Genomic DNA, 26,189 nt, shown 5'->3' on the forward strand with positions numbered 1-26,189 from the left:
GTCTTTTTTAGAGTTTAATTTTAATCTTTCAATTATTATTTAGGCAGTAATCTTCTCAAGCAGACCAAGAAAACACTGAAATTCAAAACACTTTAGGACATTGTTTTTCCAAATTGCTGATTTAATATATGAAAGGCTAAACAGAGTAGAAACACTGGTACTTTATAAAAATGAAGTATAACATTTTGAAACAAATGTTACAGATCTATAAATAGTCAGTATACAGAATAATTCCTAGTTATTCATATGTACCTTCTCAAAACCTGGTTTTAGACATGACCTATTATATACACCATGTATGCTGTGCTCAGTGATCTTCTGTTAGGAAATTTTCTTAATGAGTAAACCAGAAGACTTCAGGTGTGACTTTCACTGGAGTCGGGGAGGCCACCTTCACACCGCCCCATGGTCCCTAGGAAAGGTCAATGTTGGAAAAGGTACTTGTCCTATCATAAAACAGAATGATGCCTGTGAGGAAAGGGCCCAGCCCCTGGAAAACACACTGAACAAAAGTGACAGCAGGTGCTTTTTAGGGTCCGTCCCACATGGTGGTCGGCACATCAGAAACTCAGAACTTCCAAAATGTGCTTATCAGAGCACCGTGCTTGAATTAGAAATAAAAGACTGGACTGGATTTCTGTTGTTGAAGGATAAAAGTAACTCAAATATTGCCAGGGTAGAAGTAGGCCCGCCTCAGAGATCCCCAGCACACCTACATGCATCCATATCGTATCTGTGACAGAACCTTCCTGAACTCTTCAGGGGAGCCCTGCTGCACGGCCCTGGTCGCTGCCGATTTAAGTGTATGGGTCACAGTGCGGTACTCACCAGAAACCGTTCCTTTATATGAAAAGTTGGTGCAGAAAAGCAGTCTTTAAATGAGATTATTCCCCTTAACAGCATTTTTGCCATAAAATCCCTTTGGATGGCAAGTTCTTGTACCTCATTCATCTCTCTTCTAGTGACACGCAGGTGTCGCGGTGCTGGCACACCCGGCCCCTCTGGCAGACCAGGTAAGCCCCTTCAGAGACGACAAGCCCGCAACCAGGGTCTGAGCAGACCGCGGGGTCAGCTGCAGTCCTCCCTGTGCTTGGCTGCAGCCCCGCATCCGCTTTTGAAGTCTCCCATGTGCAGGATTTCCCGGAATGGCAGGGGGTTCCCGGAGGACCCGGAGCTGGGAATCCTGCTCTGTAGTGGAGTGCGGCTGGGCGAGAAACCCCGGGCACGCTCTGGTGAGGAAGCAGCGAAGCTGATCCAGCAAAAGGAGGGGGCGGTTCGGTTCCTTCTCACCTTGAAATAACTCAGGCCGACTTGTGATTCTCGACAGCTGAAGCGCAGAGACGCAGCTCACAAACCTGGCTTTTCGAGTTTGCCCTTGATCCTTGCGGTTCAGAGCAAGACCATCCCAGCATTTCCGAGCAGGCTGGCTTCCCACATGGCCAACCTCCGCACGCTTACGTGGAGTAGGTGTTTTTCATTTTGAAGCTCTTCAAGTTAGGTGTGAGGACTAAAGAAAAGGAAGGAAGCGCTACAGGTGGCCCGCATCCTGTCTGCAGACTCCACTCCTTTCCACCACAGAAGCTAAGATTCCGCGGAAGGCTGCTGGGGAGCGCCCACACAGGCCGGACTGGTCGGGGAGGGGAGAGGAGGCGGTGCCTGACTTCCGGGGCTACCGCTGCTTGCCTTCCTGCTGGGAGCCGCACTCAGGGCCACACCACCCCCAGCTGGGCCAATCCAGAAACGAACACTAGACGATAGGTTCTTGTGCCATGTCTAGGGTTAAAAAGCACACTGGAGGGAAGAGACTTCGTCTAGCATCTAGGGAAGTCATTAAAAAGAATAAAACCTCCACTAATAATACAGCCATTTAAAACAGACACCTGCTTGAGATGACAAGAGGCAGCAAGTGTCCGCTGTGGTTTTTCCTCCCTACTGCATAAAACCGCAGATTGAAAACAGCCTTTTCAGCTCTTATTTCCTGGAACGCCTGCGTGAGAAATGGAGAATCCTGTGGCTGATCGGCTAAGGAGCAAGGATTGCCCAACCCATCCTAGACGACTTGTCCTAGTTCTGTTCCTAGAAAAGACAGGTCATGCTTGTACACTCGCAGGCCAGGCCAGGTACGTGCGGCGCATGGGAGATGGCCACAGCACCGAGGGGACTGAGCTGCTGACCCGCACGAGCGAGCCAGTCGGCACGGTCCAGAGGCTGCTCTGCAGGCTCAGATGGCACGGAAGGCCTGGCTGCTTGTGCATGGCAAGACTGTGGTCGCCTCGGGTTGGGGTCTGATGCGCCTTCCCAGAAATCCTCTAGCACAAGTCCAAGGAAGCCACGCACAGCCATCTGCCGGGGTACTGACAGCCAAACCCCGGGAATGCCTTTGTGACTGGCATGGGGCTGAGGGCTCCCCTTGGCTTGCCTCGGGGAAGGAAATCCACTTCCAGCATTTTCTGCACCTGCCAGAAGCCCTCAGTTCAGTCCCAGCCCTTGGAACTTGGCAGTGTCTGTACAGACAAAGTAAGTCCTCAGCTCGCCTTTGCCTTTGACGTTGATCAGTCCCCGGCACTCACAAGAGTAACCTAATCCCTGGAGGGTGGCACACGTCTCTTCAGTAACCTGAAAGGAAGAGGACGGCCGTCATGGGAAGCAGGAAGGACACCTGCTGTTGGGGGTCAGGCAGAACCAACCCCATACTGCACATGTGTCTGCACATGAGCACATCAGGGCTAACCAATGCCCGGGTCCCCCTGTGGTCGTAGGGGCCCCAGCTGAGTTGTACCTGGATCTTGCCAAGTTCTCCAGTGCTCTCCATCCGGCTAGCAACGTTGACCGTGTTTCCCCAGATGTCATACTGAGGCTTCCGTGCCCCGATCACTCCCGCAATCACGGGCCCGTGGTTTATGCCTGAAGGGGACATTTGCAGCTGGTGTATCAGAGAGGCTGAGCCTCGGGCTCTCTCCTTGGCAGCCACAGAAAGCACTGACAGCTGAAGTGGGGATTGGAGAGAGCTCCCCAAGCCCGTGGCAGGAGCTCTCATTCAGGGGGCAGGAGCGGCACTCCCCTGGCCCCTGGCAGCCCTCTTCCAACTGCTCGCTGAGCGATCGGGCTGAGGTTTGCACTTTCCTAGCATCTGCTCATCTCCCAACACAGAACAAACGGGCTTTGAGCACCAGCCCTGTTAGCTAACACCCAGTAGTTAGATTAATAACTTGCTTTGTTCTCAGTATGTTTTAAGACTTACAGAAGGTGATTTGGGGTTCTCAGTTTTCCGTAGTGTTCTCTTCCTATCTCTCAAAACTTTTAAAGGTAAATTTATAAACAGTGCAAACCAAAATAACTGCCTCGTCGCCAGCGTTGTAAGACAAGAGGGAGTTGTCAAACCTTTCCTGCGGGACAGTGCAGTGCCTTGTCAGACCTGAGCGCAGGTGCGCCGGAGCCACGGGCCTTGCCTCCCACCCCAGCGGCCCAGCCGGCTCTCCGGGCCCTCACCGACACGGAGGCGGAAGGAGTTGAAGGAGTGCCGGTTGATGCCATCCAGCTTGCTCATCAGGGCGATGCTGAACTCCACCATGATGCCGATGTGCGCGTGCTGCCGCTCCAGGTCCTGCGGGACAGGGCGCTGCGTGCGGGAGCCGGGGGATCCCGTGCCCCACCTTCTGGCCTCCACTGGGTGACCCCAGGCTGACCCCTGAGGTCCTCTGCCCTTCCTCATAGGACTGGGCAGGAAGGGGTGCCCCCCCCCAATGTCAGGTGAGGTGGAACTGGTCTGGGACCTGTTTAATCCCTTTGATGTGAGACTGGGACAGGAGGCCACCAGCTCAGCTCAGTACCTGGTTCTCGGTCCCTGAGGGGCTGCTGAGCCCTGCAGCTGCCATGTACGTGCTGCCAATGGTCTTGATCTTCTCCACGCTGCTGAACTTGGGCTTCAGGAGCAGCTGTGAATCAAAGGGACACCCTGAGGTCTGAGAAGGGGTGGGGTCCCTCCTGCCGCTGCTCCTAATGCCAACATTTCTCACGCTCGCCCCCCGTCCCCTCCCCCCCCCCCCCCGCTGCCGTGAGTGGACACCCAAGTCCATGCAGGGACGAGGTTTCTGGTTCTCTCCTACTCTCCCTACTCCGGCCCTCGCATCTGGACTCTCGTTCTGAAGGAGCAAGTGCAGCCCGACAGCACCTACCCAGAACATCGAATGTTTGCAGCTAAGAATGAAATCCAGGGGCACCTCATGGCTCAGTCAGTTAAGCATCTGACTTGGTTTTGGCTCAGGTCATGATCTCAGCGTCCTGGGATCGAGCCCCACATCAGGCTCAGTGCTGAGGTAGAGTCTGCCTAAGATTTTCTCTCTTCCTCTCCCTGTGTCCCTGGCCCCCTCTTCTGTGCTCTCTCTCTAAAATAAGTAAATCCTTAAAAAAAAAAAAAAAAAAACCAAACCGATGGACTTCTTCTGGAAAATTGGCAGCATGGACTTCGCTGGGACTCAAACTACAGCAGACCCCCTTATCCACTCCCAGACCCAAGTGGCTGCCACGCACCGCAGGGTCCCGAGCCCCGCACGGCGTGTGCTCCTTCGCCCACGAGCTTGCCTGTGATGAGGTTTAGTGGAGAGAAGTCAGGCATGACTTCTCACATGCCCTAACAAGTGACGTGGATGGTCCCTCTCTCAAAACATGTTCCTGTGCTGTGTTCATGCCTCCTCCTCCTCGTAATGAGATGAAGCGCGGCACAGGGCGGGGACACTGTGACGTGGTGTCTGGCCACTACAGACCTTCTGGCCGTATGTCGAGGGGTGGTCATCTGCCAGAGCGTGGCTGACCGTGGCTCACAAGCCACAGATAAGGGGATCACTGCCTCCTTCAAGGACCTAAATCTGACCTTAGCCTGCTGCCTGCACAGAGAAGACGACAAAGTGCTTATGGAAGGAAACAAGGAAAAAGACGCATGTGTACCTCATCGAAGTCGGCGATGATCTCGTTCAGCAGACGCAGACACTCCAGCCCCTCCTTGTTGACATCGCACTCCGTGTAGAAGACTTTGAAGTCCGGCACGGATGCGAACATGACACACACACAGTCATAGGACTGATGGTACCAGTCCTGAATGGAGGTGGGGAGAGGATGCCCTTGTGCCAGTCGCCCCGGGGGAGGAGACAGGCAAGCACAGGGACTTGGCCCCTCGGCCCGGCCCACTAAACTTTCAGGGGAGGGGGGCGTGACACAAGTGTCACTTGGCCTGTCTTACGCCTGAGCTCCTCTCTGGGGGCTGTTAAAAAAAAAAAAAAAAAGATTCTGAGCCCTGGTTGGGGCAGTTCAGGCTCAGAGTGGTTCTGGCTCTGCGCTACCCCGGGTCCTGTGGCTAACGCTGAGCGCCAGGGGGGCGAGGGAAGGTCACAGTCAGGTCTGGATCCTAAGCCCTGGGGCCCGTCCCCTCTTCTGTAAAACGCTGCTGCACGGAACCTGTGAAACATGCACGTTTTCATCTGCATGGACCATCTAGACCACCAAGGCCTGGACGTGCAGCCGATGCCCAAACCACGCATCACCGGACGGCCCCGTAACATGGGTGAAAACTACAGCCCCGGAAAGTGCAGGCCCCCAACCACAGCCATACCCTCCATCTCTTCCTACCGGGCGAGCCAGCCCCTGCCAGCACACCTCATTTAACTTGTCACCAATGAAGTGAGCGGCCACGTGGGCAGGCAAGACATTCTCCAGAAGAAGGCGGTTCACATTCTCCATGGTTTCAAACTCTTCATGTTCCTTCTTGAACTTGGTCTTCCACAAACAGTCCAAGCGGCAGTAGTAGTCAATCTGCAGACAGCAGGCAGCGTCGGTGTCCTGGCCATCGTGAGCGGGGACGCGAGGACACCGAGCTGCGGGCGGGACACACGAGCAGCCCCAGGACCTGCTGAGCCAGCCCCTCAGTGCTTCTACCCTGCGTCCCTGGCAAATGTCACCAGCTCAACGGCCACCTCCCTGTGGCCTCAGAATCCCAGTCAGCCTTGGCTCAGTTCGCAAGTGACCCATGCGACCAAATGTCACTGGTGTCCTGAGGGAAGGGGAGGTAAAGACTCGGGGGCCACCACCCTGGGGACCAGGGCTTCCCTAGGGGGCTGTGCACTGTCTCCCACACTGCCCCTCCCCAGCCGTGTCTCCCCGCTGAGCACGGGCCGCCGGGGCTTCCCTGGCCCTACCTGTCTGGAGAGCATGAGGAGGGTGACGTAGAACAGAACCAGGTAGAAGTTGATCATCACCTTCGGGTCCTTCCACACACACGGTGGGGAGCTGCGGGACACAAAGGGGAGAGGCTGGAGTCACTCCTGCTCCCGCCGCCCCTCAGGTGCCCCAGCTGGCGGGGCTCGGGGAGGCAGAGGGGGACAGACTTCTGCGCTCCGGGCACAGACACTAGACAGGCCACTATGGGTTGGAAAGAGAAGAAGCTTTGACTGGAAGGCGGGGAGGCGGCGCTATAGTGACGGCTGGCACACCAGAGTCTGAAGGAAAAACGCTGCAGGCAGGTGAGGGACCGCCGAGCACGCCTCCAAGTCCGGGACATAGAGTTCGGCGGAAGGAGTTTGCCCCTGCCAGCAGACCCCTGGGGGCAGGTTTTGTTCTGGGTCCCCAAATTCCAGGGGAGCCAGGCCCTTCTCCTCAACCCACCTGGGGCGGAGTGCCCCCAGAGGCACCCACACAGTGTCCCTTCCCACGCCACAGGGGTCAGCCACCTGTCCAGGGACAGGCTGGAAACAACTGTTCTTTCCAGAATTCTGTGGAGATCTGGGACATGGCTCGAGGAGGGGGGGCGGCCTAGAGCTGAAGCCCCCGCCCCATTCCACACCCCCAGAATGGCATAGACACCGGAGGACCCAGGAAGCCTCCGTGGGACTCAGGGTATCCCCCAGAGAACATGCAAATGAGTCCCACTCTTCAGCTCTGAGTGTAGACCTGGGACCATCCCGTCCCCTTCTGGAAAATGGAGACCGTGCCACCTGCCAGCCCAGCCCCCCCGGGAGTCCAGTCCAGATGGGACTGCAAAGGCAAATGCAGCACGGAGCAAATGCAGCATGACATCCCACGGAGCACAGACGGGTGGTGGGACTGGGGGTGCTTCGGGCCCCACCTGAGGGTACCGTTGGTCTCGGTGAGGTTGGCCACGAGGCCACAGCAGTCCATCCGCCAGCACGGGTGGATGTTGAAGAGCACCAGGTAGGCCACCAAGGCCATGGTCAACAGCACAACCTTCAGCTCCAGGCTCATCCGCAGGAAGACCGAGCAAGCGACAAAGGCCAGGATGCAGCTACAGGTGTAATACTGGGGGTTGGGGGGAGGGGTCCGTCACCAGGAAGCAGCGCCTGCACCCAGGGTCACCAGGAGGGGGCGCGCCTGAAGGGCCGGCTTGCTGCCTCTGAGTCCCCTTCCAGCGCTGAGACCTTCCGAGCACCTGGGTCACTGCTCTCCTGCCTCAGTGACCTCTCTTAGCAAAGAGCAGACAACAGAATCTAGAACTTTGGAGCATCGCGCTATTTTCCCTGCATTTTTACTTCTACTTATGGCAGGTAAACTCACTGAAGGGAGAAGCAGAAGTAACCGCAACTGCAGTAGCCTGTAGACATGACAAGGGAGAGGGCAGCGCTGTGCACACACCCAATAGCCTCCCACCTCCAGTTCTGCCCAACCGAGCTTGCCCTTCCCAAAGGGCATCATTGCCCAGGTTACTCTCCTGCTCAAGATCATGCTTTGGCTCCCCACTGCCCCCAAAAGAGAGACCAAGCTCTCCTTCCTGGCGCTCATGCTTCTCCCAATTTAGATCAAACCCCCTCTCTGGTTCTACATCCCAGATGTCGCCCCCGCTCTCACTGCGTGCCTCAGCTTTTCTCCCTGTCCCCTCTCTAGCCCCCGCCCAGCAGAGACCAGCCTGAAATTCACCACGGCCCCCTGAAGTCCCCCAGCCCTCCACTGCCACCCATCAGGATCCCCAGGCCCAGCTCCTGCTGTCGGCCTGCCCAAGGCTCCAGCACCCGTGAGGCCCACCAGTCCACCTCTCCGGGCCCCTCCTCGTCCGAGGGCCGGCTGTCAGGTGAGCTGTCAGGAGACAAGTCCTGGCATGGGGTACTCCTGCCCTCACACCTTGGATGAAGCCACACCAGCCTCAAAGCCCCTGTGTCCTCCAGGACCACAGGCCACCTTGGACCTGCCTGGGCCTTACTCTCTCCACCTCCCCGGAGGAGCACTGTGCAAGAGCAGGGCCATCTCAGGGCACGCAGGACCCAGGGGTCTGAACCAGGGCCCAGCCCAGCCCACACTCACCAGGAGGGGCTCACACATGTTGCCCACATCCATTGGGCTTGGGCTCGTCTGGTTGCCCGCAGGCAGCTCTGGGGCCAGGAAAGGCATCAGCAGCTACAGAGGAGACAGGTCACTGTGAGTGGGGAGCCCAGGGACCTGGGACTCCAGGACCTTCCCGGGCTGAGCGGGGCCAGGGGTTGGCAGGGGCCCGAGGCCTCCACGGGCCTCCATGGGCATCTCCTGCCAGGCCCGCTCCAGGGGTGGCCAGAGCGCCCCGCCCCTCCTCCACGGCATCAGCTTCGCGGTGGGGAGGGGTCTGGGGCAGAGGAGGCTGCAAAATGAAGCCCCCAGAGCAACGGAGGCCGATTCGGGGTTGGGGGGAGGGCAGGGATCAGCATGGTCAGTGAGCCCCCTTCTCCCCAGGTAACACAGGGTCTCAGAGCCACAGAGAGCCCCTGACTCAAGAGGTCAGAGCTGGGAGGACCAGCAGGGACACATGTTGTCCGCAGCACTGAGCACACGAGCCAGGCCTGAGAAGCAGGGGCTCAAGTCCCAGCCAGTGCCTGGGGCCACTCGCCCCTCACGAGGAACAGTCTCAGAGAGACTAAGGCACGGCCTCGCCAGGTAGGAGGATGAAGAAGGCAGAGGAAGCCAAGAACACCGATGGTTCAAGACATCCCGTCCTTGGGGGGCGCAGCCACATCAGCTCTCTGGGGGCCCCAGGTCCTCATGTGAAAAGCGAAAGGGAAGGAGCCCAGGCGGGCCTCGAGGGACCTTGGGGAGCCCGCCCCCAGGGCCCTGCAGAGCTATACCAGACACAGCCCTCAGGCGGGGGACTGTGGGATTCGAGAGCCTGAAGGTGCCCAGGGTCAAGGACTGGCTCCCTCCCCCGAGGAAGCACACACAGGCAGGCAGGCTCCTCCCCAGGGCTCACTGTCCCCACCAACCCCCAGAACTCACCAGGTTGACGATGGCGACACTGAGGAGGCTGCCAATAGTCAGGATGGCCAGGGACAAGCGCAGCAGGGGCTGGGTCTCCACGCTCTCAGAGATGGCCTGCAACACCCCTCGGGCCGGGCAGCACCTCTGTGGAGTCGTGGGGTCAGGTGGCCGCGCCAACACAGGGACAAGGACCCCTTGGTCCAAGTGCCCAGCAGATGTGGGGGCTCCCGAGAGCTCCGCTAGGGATGGTCCGCAGTCACACTGTGCCCCGTGCCCAGAGCTCAGGACCCATGGGGTGCACAGACAGAAGGGACGTCCCCACCCTCAGAGCCTGGGGACAGCTGCAGCCACTTGGGACCACCAGCAGCCCAAGGAAGGTGGAATCACTGGGAGAAGCACTCTGCAAACTGTCGCCTGGGCAGGAGGGGCGCAGAGGGCCAGTGGGTCAGGGCCCAGCCAGGGGCCTCCCACTCACCAGGAACTCATGGGCGAAGCACAGGCCCAGCACCAGCGCCACCACACAGGCCACCAGCCCGAAGGACAAACCGAGAACAGCCCTGCTGGAGAGCAGAAAACCCTCGTTCTAGGGGCCATCTGCCCAGGGCCAAGATGCAGGCATGCTCCCCAACCCCCCGATCCTGACCCCAACTGTCCGGCTCCCGGCCGCCTCCTCCCCCAACCCCCTTCTACACACAGCAAAGGGGCTCTCTGAGAACCGTGGTCCAGCTGCCCGACTCGTGACCCCCGAGGCCTGGTGTACGGATTTAAGAGCCTTCAGACCCACAGCCAGCACGGAAGTACAGACAGGAGGACTTCTTCCTGTCTCGTCTTTACGAAGCACATCCTAAACCCTAATCCTAGAGGATCCCTTGGCCTCACCACCCTTCTAGAATCTACCAATAGCTGACCTTACTCCTTCCCTGTGACCTGCCCTGCTCACCCCCCACCAGCAGGGGCCGTGCACCTAGACAGTGCACAAAGCCCTCTGAGCCTCAATTTCCCACATCTAAGAGGGAGCTGGCGGTGGCTACGGTTCTGGGAGCCTGTCCTTCCGGGACAGCAAATGCCTCAGGCCACGTGCCCACAGGGCCACACAGCTCTCCGTAGGGAAGGCCTGCATCTTGACAGGACCAGCACTTCCAATGGAATCAAAAGCAAGCACTGATGGCCCCGGGGTGGGGGCCCAGCCCTTGATCCAGTTTCTGGAACTCCAGGGCTCAGGTCACTGAACTCAAAGCACCAGCAACTCGCGCTGGTCGGACAGCGCACGCAGGTTTTCCGGGGGCCCTGGGCCGACCCCAGTGGGCCCACGCATCCCGCCCAGCCCAACTGACCTGCGCAGGATCAGGACCTGGACCAGCAGGATGCAGACGAAGATGAGGCTGGCGCAGGCAAAGTAGTGGCGGGCCCGGGGGATGGGTGCCAGGCGGTACTGGGGGGCGACAGGGACGGTCAGGGCCACTCACTCCGGCCCCCTCCCAGCCCACCCCAGCTCCTGTTAACCAAAACTGACACCCTGGGGGCACCTGGGTGTCTCCCTTGGTTAAACATTCAGCTCAGGTCAGGAACTAAGGTCATGACCTCAGGGTTCCCCTCAGCAGGGGTCTGCTTCTCCCTCTCCCTCTGTCCTCCCCCCTCTCGATCATGTGCACATTCTCTCTCTCAAACAAATAAATCAATTTTTTTAAAAAAATGTTATTTATTTACTTGACAGAGAGAGAGATCACAAGTAGGCAGAGAGGCAGGCAGGGTGGGGGGAGCGGGGAGAAGCAGGCTCCCTGCTGAACAAAGAGTCTGATATGGGGCTCCATCCCGGGACCCTGGGATCATGACCTGAGCCAAAGGCAGAGGCTTTACCTACTGAGCCACCCAGGCGCCCCGACAAATAAATCAATCTTTAAAAAAACAAACACACCTCACACCTTCCTTGAGTTCCAGGCGATGATGGGGCATCATCATGACCAAAGGACCTTCATTTGGTTCCCTGAGGCCTAGAACCCATCCCTTCCCCTCCCCCACCCAACCCAGGTCTCTGACTCTACTTCCCAGGTGCCTGAGAAGCCCATGGCCCCAAGCTTGTGGACAGGAACCAAATCTGAGCTCTGGGGCTGGTGGTGGGTCTGTCCTCCCCCAAACCCAGGAGTAAGGCCAGGCCTAAGCTCCTAGCTAGCCGGCGGGGGGCGGGGGGCGTGCTGCCACAGGTAAGCGGACTGGGGCTCAGAGAGTCCAGCAGGCTGCCCGGAGTCACACAGCTGCTGGAAGGCCTGCCGGGCAGGCTTCCCTCAGTCCCCAAGCTCCTCACCGAGGTAGCCCCGGACTCAGGAAGCCCCAGCCAGAGAAAGACACCCCCCACCACCACCAATCCTGGAGGCTGAGAGGGGAAAGAGGTCCCAGCACCAGAGCTCTGTGGCCTGGGGCCACCCTCTCGGGGCCACCTTGTCCAGCTATATGAGGTTTCAAGGACATACATATGTGCCTAAGACACAGCCAGAAACCAGTAGGTCCTCAATAAGTAAGTAAACAGTTGTGTTACGGCCCAAAAGCATGTAGTTGTAGCAGCCAGAAGGGAGAACCAGGCTAAGGTGCACACTAGCCCCTGAGGCTGAGGTTCTAGCCTGTGAGGGGAGCGAAGGTCTCCCAAACCCAAGTGGGACACGTCAGGTCCCGGAGTGAGGGCAACAGAAGAGGGTCCAAGCCAGCCCTAGCCAGATGGGGTGATTCCCCACCACCCTCCCCAAACAGACGACAGACGTGGAGCGTCGGCTGCCCCGTGGCCTGCACCTCTATCCCACCCCAGGCCTCGAGCCCCTGTTCTGGGGCTGCTGGGGGACCCTCACCTCTCGCTCAAAATCCTTCTCCAGGAAGATGGACCCAAAGGTGGAGAAGTCATCGGACTTGGAGCAGCAGGGCCTGAGGGGTTGCGGGCACAGGCAGTGAGGCATAGGGCCTGGGGAAATTGGGGGCCCACCCTTGGGAGGAGATAGGGGAAGAGAGAGGACCCACCCTCAGGAGGTGGGGGGCGGGGGTAGAGAGCAAATGGGGAGGGGGGGGGGGGAAAGGAGGTGGGGGAAGGGGGGAGTGGGCAGGGCCCTTCCTCAGGAGAAGGGAGGAGGGGTAGGGGAGATGGGGTGGGGGAGGGGTGGGGGGGACAGAAGTCCACTCTCAGGAGGCCTCATCAGGGGGACCTAGGAGCCACCACAGACACAGTCGGAGCTGGACCACCAGGTACGCAGGCACAAGGGGGGCACGGCCGACTGGGGAACCCCCACCCGAGGGGGGACAGGGCAAACAGAGGCCTCCGGGTCCCACCTTGTGGAGCTCAGCCCCTCGATGGCCGACAGCATCTCCTCATCGTACGAGTCATCCTCCGACCGCCCCTTGGGGGACGAACTCCTGGATCACAAACCCGAACCGTGTCACCCCAGGCCCTCGCCCCCTTGCCCAAAGGCAGTAGTGCATGTGAAATGGCTCCCCAGTCCGGGTGCCCAGATGCCCGCGGGAGGCCCCAGAACCGCATGTGGAGGGGCTGAGGGATAGGTAGGTCCCACTGAGGCCCAAAGAGGGTAAATGGACGCCCAGCATCAAGCAGCAGGTCCAGCTGGCTGGCCAGCCCAGCCGGGAGCAGAGGGCGGCCCTCGAAGGCGTCTTGCCCTCCACCCGCAGGCTTCCCCACACACGCCACCACCCCTGTCACAGTGGGGACTCCACAGGCGCTCCATGATCGTGAAGTTCTGATTCTGAGCCACAGCCCCTCCGAGCTGCACTCCTGGACAGAGGATAGTCAGGGCAGCCTGCCTGGAGGAAGTGGGCCCGAAGGGGGTAATTGGGGCAGGATTTGGCCAGGAAGGCAGGCCACAGCTGACAGGAGGAGACAGTGCACGTACCTGTCAGGGGTCCGGTGGCGCCGCAGGGGAATGGTCTGGAAGGGAAGGGAGAGGGGACAGTTATTCTGCCAAGAGGGACCCCCAAAGTCTGTCCTGGGACTGGGTCTCTCATCTCCCGCACCCTCAGACACAGGAGGCAAGGACCGAGCAGTCCGGGAAGCAGGATCCTACCTTGGGCCTCCGCCCACTGGGGACGGGGGTCTCGCCGCTGCTCACGCTCTCACGGTGGTTGAGGTGTGCAAAGGGCCGTGCGGCCCCCCAGGACTCCAGGTAGCGGGTCATGCGCACAGACGCCCGCATCTTCAGGGCCGCGTCCCCCTTGGGCTTGGGGAGGTGCTGGCTGGGCGGGGGCGGCTGCTGGCTCTGCAGGACACAGACACGGCCTGTCCCCTCCCCTTCCCTCTCAGCCCAGGAAGGCCCCCCGCGCCCATCCTGCTCCCCATGAAATGCCCCACTGCCTGGAGCACTGGCCGGGCTGCTGGAAAGAGAGAAGGGCAGAAACGCTGCAACCCCTCGGCTGCGGCCCAGTGCGCTCATAGGCTGTGCTACAGGGTACCCGGCTGGGGGCCTGTCCTTCCCAGGTGACCAGGAAATTGGGGATCACACACAACTACGCACAGCCCCTCAGACACCTCTCCAGGGAAAGATTGGGCTCAAGTCCTAAGCTCTTGCCAACCCCGTGAGGCTCTGTGGGGCCCGACACTGTCCCCCTTGGGGCTTGAGAGCCCACTGGCCTCTCCCCGTGGGGACATCTTGGGGAGACAGCGCCCAGGAAAGCTGCAAACGTCCTACCCAGCCCACCCACATGTGGCCAGCACACGTCCTTCCTGAAGGAGCAGCTGGAGGAAGAGGGGAACAGGCCGGGAACCCGGAGGGTTCACCGGCCAAGGGAGAGTCCAGCCCCACCTCCTGGGCAGCTTTCCAGAGAGTTCCACTCGCATGGCCCCTACACCACAGCAGGGACCATTGCTTGCCTTGTGCCGTGTCAGGGAGGGGGTGTTAGTGAGGCCCAACCTGCTCCATGCCCCCTCCACCCCCTGGCCATATGAGCAACTGCAGGGGACCTTCCCCTGCTGGGGACGGCGGGCAGGACTGTAAATGGAGGAGAGAAGAGAGACAGCACCAAAGCCACAGGAGACGGGCTCGAACCATCTCCAAGTCCCCTACCCTCTGAAGGTGCCCGCCCTCCAGGAGTCCCTGTGCCCTCGGGTTTCTGCAAACACCCACAAGGCCTGGCATCTAGGGCTGCAAACACTCTCCAAGCCACAGGCAGCAGCTTTCCTGGAAACTTCTAGCCTCCTTTCAGGACAGAAACACGTCTAAACCCTGAGGTGCGCCTGTCTGCCTGGTCCACGGGACCCGCTGGAACGCAGCCTCCATGAGAGTCCCGGGGTCCTGAGACTGTGCCTTGCCCCATGGAGAGCCACCCACCCTGGAGTCACCTTGTCCGTCTCCCCTTCACAGGTCGGCAGCTCCGCCCCCGCAGCCCCCAGCCGCTCAAGTTCAGGGTCTGTGCAGGAAATGTGCACTAAAGACCCATCAGCTCTGAGGGAAAAGGCGCCAAAGTGGGCCCCGGGAGACCAGACTTGGGGAAGGGCCACTGTGTCGACAACCCGGGCGCACGTGCGGGGGCCTCCATGCACACAGGAGGGCGGGTCTCCAGACTGTGTCATCAGGTGAAGAGAGAAAGGTACCAGCCGGGCACAGGGCACGCCACCCTCAGCTTTGCGAGGCCGGGTGAGAGTCTCTCCACTCCTCACACGGACATCGGCCTCTCTGTGGAAGGGAAACTCCCCATACCGTGTCCTTCAGCAGGGAACGCGGCTGCAGACAAGGTCGTGAGGGAAACTGTCCACAACACCCCCTTCGGGCTTTGGAATTCTCAACTATGCGAATCCGTGACATTCAACTAAGACGGGGAAGGTAGGGTTGCTGGAAAAAATATAGGATGCCTGGTGATATCCGACACAAAACACTCATGCTAGAAACGTCTTCGCTGTTGGTCAGAAACTGATTGCCCACGGGTCCTGCAGCGGCCTTGCCGAGCAGGTGGCCTTGCCAGCAAGGGCTCAGAGCCGTGCTGGCCGCTGCCTTGTGGGCCTGGGGCTCTGCTTCTGCTGGTCACACGCTCTCGGAGCCCCTGCTCCATGGCCAGGCGCTACTCTAGGTGCAGGGATTACGGCCTAGAGAAGAGGTGCCCCTGCCCTGAGCCTGCCCACGGGGAGCTCACACTGACAATGAACAAGCAAAGAGGATAAATAAACAGAAGCATTCGTAAGGGAACGGAGAGTGCTGCAGGCAGTGCTGGCACCTGGGTCCTGCGGTACGAAGAGCCGGGCAGCAGGGGGACAGCGGCTGGGGTGAAGGGCCCTCAGGGGAAGGAAGGGCAGGGCCCAGAGCTGTGGGGTACAGGGGCAGGGGCTGGATTGTATTCCATAACTGTGGGGTGGGCACAGCCCCGATATCCTCAGGAAGAGTTTCCCCAGATGCTAACTCAGCATCCATGGCCCATGGCCGGGGAGGGGAGGCTCCTGGGCAGTTCCTATCCCTGAGGAACATCAGGGGGCCGGGGCGGCTCACAGGCTGGCCCTCCATGACCCCCAGAGATGGCAGTCGGACCAGCTCTGAGAACAGCCAGGGCCAGAGCGAGAGGGAGCTGGAAAGAGCCCTTCGTGGCCAACATTCTTGAGCGAGCCCCAAGGATGATTCACCCAGGCCGCCAGACGAGCTGGCCTCCCACGGCAGGAAAGCAGGGCTGTGTGGGCGCGGGGCAGGGCCAGGGCCCGCCAGCCTCGGAGCAGCCCAGCAGCTGCGTCCCCCACGGGGTCCTGACGAAAGTAGGGCCTCCGAGCAGGTGGAGGTGTCAGTCTGCCAGGCGACCACCCCCAGGGGGCAGAGCCCACGACACACCCCCGAGGCCCCTGCCCGGTGGTCCCCTGGCCATTGCCTCCTTCTCCACAGTCTTACCCAAAGCAAGTCTGACAAAAGTGTCTTTTCAAAATGCGGGAAATGAGTGGTACCATCCAGGAAAATAAACTGTGTGACTATCATTTCTAGAATGTTCATGAGGCGCCCAGTTGTGGTGAGAGTCTGGCTGGCGCGAGCTCCTCCTCCTCTTGAGGTAGCGCTACTGCTACTCCAATCTCACCAGGGCCCAGAGAAGCTGTGGCGCCCGGAACACACTCAGTGACGGGGAGCTCACTTCCACTCCCACTCCAGACAGGCCTCTTCCCTTCCTCTCTACAGCCTGGAAGAGGAAATCCCTCCCTCTGTGGACTCCCCAGCACATCCCAGGCTCCCATCAGCCCCCCACTGCCCCTCGTACCCGGGGGTCGATGACCAGGTAGGTGCGAATGTTCATCTCCTTCAGATAGGGGTCCCGCTGCTGCCCGTGCCCGTCCTCCACCTCATACGCCTTGTCCAGGTGCTTCAGCGTTGCCTCTGTGATGTGCACCCGGCTGGGGGACCCCAGCCCCGAGTCAGAGCAGCAGAGCCCAGAGAAGGCCAGCACCCGCCCGAGGGGTGCACAGCACACAGGGCCAAGACAGCCAGAGCCCCGCCTCACTTCCCCGATGCGAGGTCATGGTGCCCCTCTCTGACCTCACCCTGACCAACCCCTCACCTCCCCCTCCCCCAGCCCAGAGTCAGCCCATGGCCCCCAACCCCGCCACTGTCCCGCTGAGCCTCACCCAGGGACTCCAGCCGCCTCCATCCTGTTGGCCAGGGACACGTCGTGGGACCACACGTCATACTGCCACTTGCGCAGCCCAATGACCCCACACAGCACGTTCCCCGAGTGTATGCCCACACGCATGCTGATGTCCACACCCGTGGCCTCTCGCACCTGCCTGGGCAGAGCAGTCCCATCACCCCATCCCACCCAGGACTGAGGAGAGACCCAGGCAAGCCAGGTGCACCCCAAGCCTCAGCTTCTTCATCTGCAAAGCAGGTACAACACATTCCCCTGGGAAGCAGAAGGGGTCTGTGATGGGAACGGGACCCTGCGCCCGCCCATGGTACCTACTTAATGGCCTCGCAGATGTCCAGCCCCATCTTCACGCAGTTCCGGGCATGGGTGGGCAGGGACACAGGCAGACCCGACACACAATAGTAGCAGTCGCCCAGGATCTTGATCCGCATACACTCGTTGGCCTATAGGACAGGGCAAGCAGCAGCCTGGTCGGCACACAGCTACGACCTGGGGTCAGCGTGTGCTGGCCACCTCCCTGCACCCTTCAGGGAGAGCCATGCTCCTTCCTAGCCCAAGGCCCCTTCTGGGTGACCAGCCACCAGGAGCTGCTTCCAGGCCTGGGAAAAGCACTGGGGACAGGGAAGTCTCTAAGCAAATACCAAGGGCTACAGTGAGTGTTACTAAAGATGGCCACCGGAGTGCCCCTTGGGGGAGTGCTGTCCTGGCTTCATTCAGTCTTGCAGTGTTGAAATGTGTACTGAGCACAGGGCCCTGCCCCAGGCACCAGCACACAGCAGTGAGCAAAACAGACAAAGCTCCCTACAACATGTGGCTCACACGCCAGTGGCAGTTAGATGCTAAACTAGACAAATAAAACCCAGAGATACCTGGTACTGATAAGTACTGAGGAGGCAAATGAAGGGCAGGAGGGGACAGGAAGCTTCAGGAGGCCATAGAAGGCCTCCCAGAAAAGGAAACATTTGAGAAAGACCCCAAGGAACTGAGGGAAGAAGCCACACCAGTATCTGAAGAAGAGTGTTCCAGGCAGATGAAAGGCGCAGCATGTGCAAAGGCCCCGTAGTCAGAAAGCTGTTTGAGACCCAACAAGAAGCCTGTGCAGCTAGAGTAGAGTAAGTAGAGGACATGAAGACCAGTGCCACAAGACAAGGGGAGGAACGGCCAAGTGACCAGGGATGCAGACTGGCAGGGTCTGGGGAGTGTGGAGAGAACAGAAAGATGGAACCAAACACTGAGGCTGGGGCCACATAGGAAAATGCCCCTGAGGGGAAGAGGGGCCCAGACAGGTTATCTGATGTTCCATCTGAGGTAGTACTGTGGGTGGCCACCAGGCCCTCTGGCAGCCCTTGGCAAAAGTGGCCACACATACCAAGGCTTGGGGATTTAGGGACCCTGAAGAAGGGGCTCCATGCCAGCTCCAGGCCCACTCCCAGCCACAGCCCTACCCCTCACAGAGGCTTGCCCGAAAGCCTCCCTCTCCCTATCCATACAAAGGGCCTGCCTCCTGCCCCTACCACAGAGGGAAGGCTGTGACCAAGAGGAAAAAGGAGGGTCCCTGGACTTTGCGGCAGGGAAAGGGCCATGAGAGACTGGAAGCCAGGCATAGCCCATATATGGCCCAGCTACCAGAAACCTCCACCTCCTGGTTTAAGGGGTGTCATGAAGGAAGGAAGCTCCTGAAGGAAGGCTCCAGACCAGACAGGCCCTCTGAGTACCTCGGTCCACAGTACCCTGAGGGACAGTGCTCCGGGGCACTCCCAGCCAGGAATGATCTTCTGGAATTTGGTCACCCCCATGTGAAGGCCACTCTGGTGAGGCCGTCCCTCCTAGAGCAGTCCCTCCTAGAACTAGCATCCCTCCTAGCTCTGGCTGTGAGAAAGTCTGCCGAGGGTGGGGCCCGAACTCACTTCCCATTCCCACCGAGGACCTGAGCATTGATTCTATGCACATGGGGGCACCCGGGGGCTGCTTCGGAACTCACCCAGGTGTGGGCACAGGTGTCGGCTTTTACTCACAGCCCAGACAGTCACCGCCTTAAATCCTAACCCTCGGGTCTCTACTTAGCGGCCACCGCTCAGCCCGTCTGCCTCTGAAGCTGGGCCAGGTGCTCCGCAGGGCCCCCAGCCCCCTACCCTCCACAGCACAGCATGCAGGCTGGGAGCAACTGGAGGGCAAGACCAAGCGTCCCCCCACCCCCCGCAGAGCTCAAGGCTGCCACGTGGCAGGTCTCAGGACCACATGATAAGTTACTGAGTGCGCACATGCGCACACACACACATGCACGCGACCCCTGCCCCCGCCCCCACCGCCACCCCCGCAACCCGTGCCGTCCATGAAGACAAACCATGAGATCAGCCCAGCCCGGCCGGTCTCCAGACCTCTCCCTGCTCAGCTGGACCCGGGAGCCCACCTCACCCAGTGCCCTCCCCTCCTCAGCACCTGTCACGTTCCCCAGCATCCTCAGGTCAAGTTCTCCTCTCCTCAGCCCTAAATCCTTGCATGTCTACCCCCGACACCTGGCTCCCCTCATACTCCACCCAGTCATGCTGGGCCACATCCATGCCAAGGGCCCCAGAGACTTCTTTCTCCTCCAGCCTTTTGCACTCACTCTTCCCTCTGCCCAGAACTGCTCCTTTCCCTCTCAGCATCTCCCTTCAGGCTTCTCAAACTTTAATGTGCGTGTGATCCTCCGGAGGTCTTGTCGGAAGACACAGCCCTGCACAGCCCTTCCCAGCTCCCTGCCAAACCCGGCTTCTGCTGCCCTTGGGCAGTGAGACGGAACAACTCCTCCTCCAGGCAGCCTTCCTGAGCGCCGCCCCCCACCAGCACCTGAACCCCTATGCATGCCCCCACGCATCCCGGCAGTCTCCGAATTGGCCTCACTCTCTGGGGGACAGGGTTCGGGCTGCCGTGGCCACCCCACGGCCTCACTTCCACCGTGGGCCTCTCGGAAGCAGTTGCTGACCTCTGAAGCTCAGCCTGGGCCTCCACACGCCCGTCGCAGCACAGCCCTGGGCACACGCCACTCCCAGGGACCAGGCGCCGGGAGGAAGGCCTGCGGGCTCACCTTGGCGATCTGGTCAAACTTGCCGAAGAGCTCGTTCAGCACCACCACCAACTCTTTGGGGGAGCAGTCGCTGGCCAGCCGCGTGAAGCCCACGATGTCGGCATAAAGGATGCTGGGGGAGGGTCGGGTGGGGGGGCATGGAGGGTCAGCGCCAGGCCCCGGGGAGCCCCTGAACATCTGCCTGACCCCAATCGCCCCAGCCACCCCTCAGCCTCCAGACGGATGGGAGAGAAGCTCCAGGCCATAAGGATAAAGGAACGTTCCAGAAGCTTGGCATCAAGGCAAAAGGCAGCAACCCAGAATTGTAAGGCCGTTGAGAACCGCCAGTCCCAGTCCCCATCACTGTGGACCGCAGGACAATGGTGCCTCAGAACGTCCTTCTCCCTCTTCACATCTTCAGAACTCAACCCCGTGGCAAGACGCAACTCCAAGCTCCCCTGAGCTGGGCTCCACACCTGACACTCCCCTGCAAGGACTCCCATCCCACAGATGAGCAAACCGAGGCCTGGTTGGAGCCCGATGGAAACCAGAGCCGCCGTGTGCGCCAAGTCTCCCAGCTGCGGAGTCCGTGAGCTCAGAGCAAGCAGCTCACAGCACCTGCACCTCCGGGTCCCTGAGGCTGGGGCCTTCCAGTAAGGGGCCATAGCCCCTTCGATTCACCAAGGACTGAAGACATCACCTCTTTCGAGGGGACCTGGGCCCCCTTGAGAATCATCCAAAAGGACCCCTTTTTTCCCCAAAGTCATACTTAGGCACAGAGTTTTGCCGTTTTAGGGGGTTACTGGAGCTCCAATCCGACTGACACCAATCTGATCTGACCCCACCGCCCCAGGGCCAGGCGCCCCCGGGGAACCCCGCGTGCAGGCCCAGCCGGCCACCCACCTGACATTCTGGTGCCGCTTGACGTACAGGCTGTGGAAGTTGTTGTCGGGCACATAGCGGCGGTCTCCACGCTCCTTGAGCCGCTCAATGATGGCAAGCTTCATGCCCATGGAGATGTGGGCCGGCAGCACCGACAGCAGCAGGTTCTCCTGGGCCCCGTGCAGACAGGCAGGGGGACATCAGGCCACAAGCTCAGCGACCCGGTGGCCTCCATCTGCCCTCTGGTCCCGCCCATCCTGCCCACGGCCCCCTCCATCTCAGCCGGCCTGCGTCCTGCCCCTGAGCCAGCCTCCCACGTCCCCAGCGGCGAGGCCGGCCCTGGGGGTCCACCCCGTGCCCCAGGCGCACGCTGTTCCGTGAAGGTCTGATGTGCAGAGAGGGAGGACCGGGCAGGGCTGGGCAGGGCCGGGCTCCAGGGGGAGGCAGGGCCCACACCTGCTGGCGTTTCTCGATCCGCAGCTTCCGACGGATCTGGATGCACTTTACGGTGTAGGTGAAGAGCTCTCGGGAGGCATCCTGCATCTGGTGCTTGTGGAAGGCGCCCGTGAGGTTCCCACACAGGAAAATGATAGCATTGGCCACCAGCTGGGGGTGAGCCGAGGGCGAGTTCAGCACTCAGCCTGGCCGACGCCCCGTCCCAATTCGACCTCCCACACGCTCAGGCCGGCACCCTTGGCAGCAGGCAGGGAAATGGGAGCCCGGATGGGCGCTGGTCCCCTAGAGTCACTGTGACTCTAAGATCAGGTCTCAGGCCCTTCTCTGCAGCCAGAGAGTCAGGGCCCCAGAGACCAGGGAAGCAGAAGCCCATCATTCCATAGAGCCCAAGCGGGGCCTTGAGGACATCACAGAAGGCAGGGTACCCAATGAGTGCCCAGAGTTCTGGGTTCTGTTTTCTCAGTCACTCAATGCAGAGACAAGACAGAGCACCCAGGGATAACCCCAGCCCTGTCAGAACGTGGTTCTGCTGGCAGGAATGGCCTTCCCAGCAGCGCACTGGACGTGGGGAGGAGGGCCAGAGCTCCTGGGGCACCGCAGGCCAGCCAAGAAAGGCTGTGGGTCACGTCCCTGCCTGGGGGGCTGGCTTCCCTAGCCCACGGTGGGGGGCCCTGAATTCTCAGGACTAACTCAGCCACACCCATCTCTGCATCCTCAGGCCCAGACCAGACCTGCGGCTGCCCCGCCCCCAGACCCCCCGCGCACACCTCACCTGCCGTACCACCCAGTCGCTGGGCTTTGTGAAGGCCTCCATCAGAACTCCGAGCACCAGGAGGTGGGAGATGCTGGAGACTCCCCCTGCCACGATGGCCCCCCGCATGCTGAAGGGCAGCAGCGTGTACACCACGAAGACGATGAACAGGAAAAAGGGCACCTGTGGGCAGGGCAGCAGGGAGGCTCGGGGACCGGCCACGCTGCCCCCACGCCAAGACACAGTCCCAGACACAGCGGATGTGGGGGGCCCCCACGCCTCTCGACTTCTGGGGATGGACCCAAAAACCTGAATCCTGAGCCCTCTGCCCCCAGGGTGGCCCCTGTCTTTCCCATGCGGAGAGGGACAGTGAAACAGACACAAGGGAAGAAGAAAAAACCAAACTCCGCGTCTGGGTCAGACCCAGCCGACACGATCCATCGTTTCCAATGAGCTGATTTACGATCTGAAGCCAAGGCCAGGCGTCCCCAGGACCGAGACTCCAGGCCCTCGTGACCCGAGGAGTTCCCGCCCGACGCCCAGCGCTGAGGATCTCCCTGCTCAGGCGTGGTGAGTACCCGAGGGCTAGGGCTGCCCGCTGGCCTCTGGTAGCACAGCCCCGCCCACCACCCCCCGTCTGCCCAGCTTCCCTGGGCCTCGGCCCACCAGAGGGTGCCACCACTGGGTGACAGTGACCAGCCAGGCCAGTGGGACTCAAGCTGGTTAAGAAAGGGCTCTCTCTTTCAGCTGGGGGGACCGGCTGGTGGCCAGGCAGCCTGGGGTCTTGGCAGCATGCGTGCCCAACCTGGGATGGCCTGCCGGGAATGACGTGACACAGAGGAAAGCACAGCAGAGGGCCATCAGGACCCGGCATCCTGCCAGAGCCCCAGGACTGGCCCCTGAGACTTTCCTGGCAGATGGGCCAATTCGTGCCTTTTTGCCTGAGTTGGAGTTGTATCATTTCCAGCCAAATGAGCGTCCCCGCACAGCACTCAAGGCAGGCACTCACAGGGACGCTCTCCCCAGGTCCTCCAGCTCCTCAGCGCAGGGAGGTGAGGGGACGAGATCAGCCCAGGGCCCTCCCTCTGTTGCAGAGTCATGGCCCATAGGCGGAGGTAGGCCCCAGGCCAGTACACCCGAAGTAAGCCCTGTCTCCAGAAGAGACCTGAGTTCCAGCAAGGGCAAGAACTGCTGGGTGCACAGCTGGCTGGGGACATCCAGCCCCTCGGGGTTGCCAGGGTCCCCCACCCTGTTACCTGCGCCCAGGTCGGGGCAGCCTTCATCCACGAGTCCAACACCAGCGTGTAGCCCAGCATCATGAGGCAGACCCAGATGACCAGCGCCAGGGTCCTGAGCCACCGCCGGACGAGGCACTCCATATACACCAGCACGTAGAGAGTCACAAACAAGGCAAGCGTGAAGAACGCCATCCCCAGGACAGCCTGGTGTCCGGAGGGGTCCTGGGCAGGGCACACATACAGAGAAATGCCACAGCTTTCCTCCAGTGAGATGCACCGTCCCCTCCAGGAAGCCTGCCAGGCTCGCCTGTCCAGCCTGCCCCAAGCAATGTCACCTGTGTTCTCACCGACACAGCTGATGTTGATGCTCCGTCTGAGCACCAAGCTTGGCCTTCGCTTCAGGGAAGGCTGCCTCCGCCACCACCCTCCCCCAGTCACCGCGCAGCCCTGAGATCCTACGCGGCCCAGCCCTGCGATGCTACCACTCCCCACGCCCTCTCCATCAGACCTCCTCTGCTTGCAGGGTGCTGTGTGTGCCCCCGCAGGGGGCCAGCCCAGGAGCTCATGGGGACAGCCCGCTAGAGGAGAGGCCACTGCTCCCGCCTGTTACAGGATGGATGGAACTGTAGGAGCGGGCGCTAACCCGAGGCGCCCCACAAGGGGACGAGCTGGAGTAACGGTACAGAGGTGTGACACTGGCAGGTGGAGAACAGGAAAGGCGATTCACCGCTAAGACAGCAGGGCCTCCCCCTGTACCCCGAAGCTCCGTGGGCACAGAGGCTGATCTGGTGGCCAGCACACAGTAGGTACTCTGGAACCATTTGCTGAACGCAGAAACCAATGTCCTGTGGTGTATAGGCACACAGATCCAGACAGCAAGGACAGAGCCCCTACTGAGTGCTGGCCACCCCCTACACACCGGGGAGTCTCAGCGGTCTTCTTCTAGAATTCTGCTGTTCCACAGAGGAGTACTAGCCATGTGTGCCTATTCAAGATTAACTTTATATTAATTAAAAACCCAGTCCCTCGGTCATACTAGCCATGTTTCCAGCACTTGGCAGCCCCGTATGGGCAGTGGCCATGGTGGGACGCGGCTGAGGTCACGGGGGACGTTAGTGGCTTCTGCCTGGACAGCAGGCTTAAGAAGACCCCCAGGGACCACAGTGGGGCTCTAGGAGGAAGGGCACTGGGAAGTGGGAGCCATCCTTGCCCTAAGTCTTCAGCAGAATCGAAATTCCTTCTGGAGAAGAGGGCCGTTAACCTGGGCCAAATTAACATAATCTCTCAAACCACCCCAGAGTTTATAATTAAATTAAATTAAATTGAGCGACCTGCCTCCCGCGGCCCAGCTATGCTCCAGGACACCTGCCGGAGGCAGACATCAGGCTGCGAGAAGTCCACCATGACCTACCAAAGGTCTCACAAGCACAGAGCAGTGGAGCCGAGCGCCCAGCCCCCACCGGCCGCCTCACTCACCCCGCAGACGAAGGTGATGACAATGAGGGCAATAGAGGCAGTGACAGCCACCAGCAGGAACGTGAGCAGCAGCGGCCCGTGCTGGCTGGTGAGCCGGTACTTCTCGTACAGCGCCGTCTGGTCCGGGCCCTCTCCGCCCTCATTGAGGAAATAGCGCCCCTTGGCCGGCATCATCCCCCGAGCAGAGCCCAAGGCCCGGGGATCGTCCTTCTGGTGATACCGGTGGGCCTAGGTCTCTGGGCTCTGGGAGCCTGGCCGGCGGGGCTGGGGAGGGGTCCCCTGGGCCTGCAGCCCCATGGGCAGCGTGGGGCCCACGCCACGCCCCTGCCAGGCCTGCTCACAGAACCACCAGCCTCTTCCTCTGCATCCGGGCCGGGCTGACCAGATGCACGGGGTCCTCAGCTCTGTGGAGACACAAAATAGATGAGGGTTTGATCTGGACAGGCCGAGTCAGGGAAGGAGGGGCAGCAGGGGAGAACAGAGCCAATGCCTCACAGCCCCTGGGTCCCGCCTCCCAACCTGAACCCAAACTTAGCTTTTAGGTTCTATTTGAAGTTTTGCCTGCAAAGCTCATCCCGTGTTTCCTAGGACTACACAGTCCCTGGCAGTGGCCACTAGCCACACGTGACCATGCAAAGTTACAAAGTTACATTTAACTACATTAGAAAATGAAGTTAAAAATTCAGACCAGCAGTTCCACTGGACCTATTCATTTCAAGGGCTCAAGAGCCACACTCAGCTCACGGCGCTCACATCGGGCAGCAAAGACAGCATTTCAATCATCTGGAACCTTTTACGGGACAGCACTGTTCTAGAAGTTAGATGGTGTTGCTTTCACATGGACTTCTCCAATCTATTCCCGGGAAACTGTGTGTGGCGTGAGGCAGGGATCAGCCTTCACGCCTTTCTTCCACGTGGGTCTCTACCCCCTCGGCTTTCAGTGAAGCCACCCTTCCTTCCTCAAGAAGTTCGGGGAAGCCACCTCTGTGGTAAGTCAGGGGACCGTGCACATGGGGTCTGTTTGCAGGCCTTCTCCTGTCCTGGCGGTCTTCGTGCAGAGGTCACGCGCGCTCGGTGACTGGGGCTTTCTGGTGAGTTTTGTGCCTCAGACCCTGCCCCCATGCCTGCAACACCCAGAGCAACCCTCTTGCAAATATTTGGGTTACGTTATGCTTCCTCCTAAGACTGCATTTTTCACATGCATTTTTAAAATTTCCACTGACAAGAATGGAGGAAGTTTGCAAGCGCCCCCGTAGCGACGGAACCGGAACCTCAGAGCGGGAAGCACAGCAGATCGTGGGTGACAAGCTGGGCACAGGCAGTGCCCAGCCACGGGCACAGTCCTCTCTCCCCAGCACTGTTTACATTCATCTGCTCATTCATGTATTCCAAAAAGGCCTGTCATTGTGCCTGTGCTCCAGGCTAGCTCTCTCTCCCCATAGAGCTCCCCGTCCCCACAGACAGAAAGGTACCGGAAAGCACATGCAGTGATGAGGTCTGGGGGCAGGAGTCCAGGCCCCCAACA

The 26,189-nt window shown here is 60.1% G+C and overlaps 2 protein-coding genes across 5 annotated transcripts in view; one reads left to right on the forward strand and one right to left on the reverse strand.

The window, feature by feature from the left end:
- Positions 1–1,043, forward strand: part of BRD7 (bromodomain containing 7) — a 37,443-nt gene extending 36,400 nt beyond the window's left edge. The window contains exon 18 of the mRNA XM_044256188.1: positions 963–1,043. The gene's annotated coding sequence lies outside the window, so the exon portion shown is untranslated. The remainder of the gene's footprint in view (positions 1–962) is intronic.
- On the reverse strand, positions 104–25,003 carry ADCY7 (adenylate cyclase 7). Of its 4 annotated transcripts, none has more exons than XM_044256183.1 (25): positions 24,665–24,996; positions 23,207–23,410; positions 21,972–22,133; positions 21,200–21,349; positions 20,765–20,913; positions 19,883–19,994; positions 17,131–17,258; positions 16,796–16,954; positions 16,432–16,564; positions 13,278–13,469; positions 13,107–13,141; positions 12,532–12,612; positions 12,060–12,132; positions 10,557–10,654; positions 9,698–9,782; positions 9,241–9,366; positions 8,302–8,394; positions 7,115–7,305; positions 6,189–6,279; positions 5,650–5,805; positions 4,945–5,091; positions 3,831–3,935; positions 3,490–3,604; positions 2,780–2,904; positions 104–2,616 (listed from the first exon to the last, which is right to left on the reverse strand). In XM_044256183.1, the coding sequence occupies exons 1-25, from the start codon at positions 24,836–24,838 to the stop codon at positions 2,470–2,472; spliced, it is 3,231 nt and encodes a 1,076-aa protein (XP_044112118.1). In that variant the 5' UTR covers positions 24,839–24,996; the 3' UTR covers positions 104–2,469. The 4 variants fall into 4 exon arrangements, with proteins under 4 accessions (XP_044112118.1, XP_044112117.1, XP_044112116.1 ...); XM_044256182.1 differs by having other exon boundaries at positions 9,698–9,779; positions 12,532–12,615; XM_044256181.1 differs by having other exon boundaries at positions 12,532–12,615.
- Positions 25,004–26,189: the final 1,186 nt, after the last annotated feature.

The sequence above is a fragment of the Neovison vison genome, chromosome 7, assembly GCF_020171115.1.
Source record: "Neovison vison isolate M4711 chromosome 7, ASM_NN_V1, whole genome shotgun sequence".
NCBI lineage: Eukaryota > Metazoa > Chordata > Mammalia > Carnivora > Mustelidae > Neogale > Neogale vison.

What these genes read in the sequence shown, in the direction of transcription:
- ADCY7 (XM_044256181.1), bottom strand. Translation starts at nt 24,838, where the DNA reads ATGATGCCGGCCAAGGGGCGCTATTTCCTCAATGAGGGCGGAGAGGGC. An exon ending in TCATCACCTTCGTCTGCGGG is followed by an intron (nt 23,411 to 24,664) that starts GTGAGTGAGGCG and finishes TGCCCTGCCCAG; the next exon opens with GACCCCTCCGGACACCAGGC. An exon ending in AAGCGGCACCAGAATGTCAG is followed by an intron (nt 19,995 to 20,764) that starts GTGGGTGGCCGG and finishes ACCCTCCCCCAG; the next exon opens with CATCCTTTATGCCGACATCG.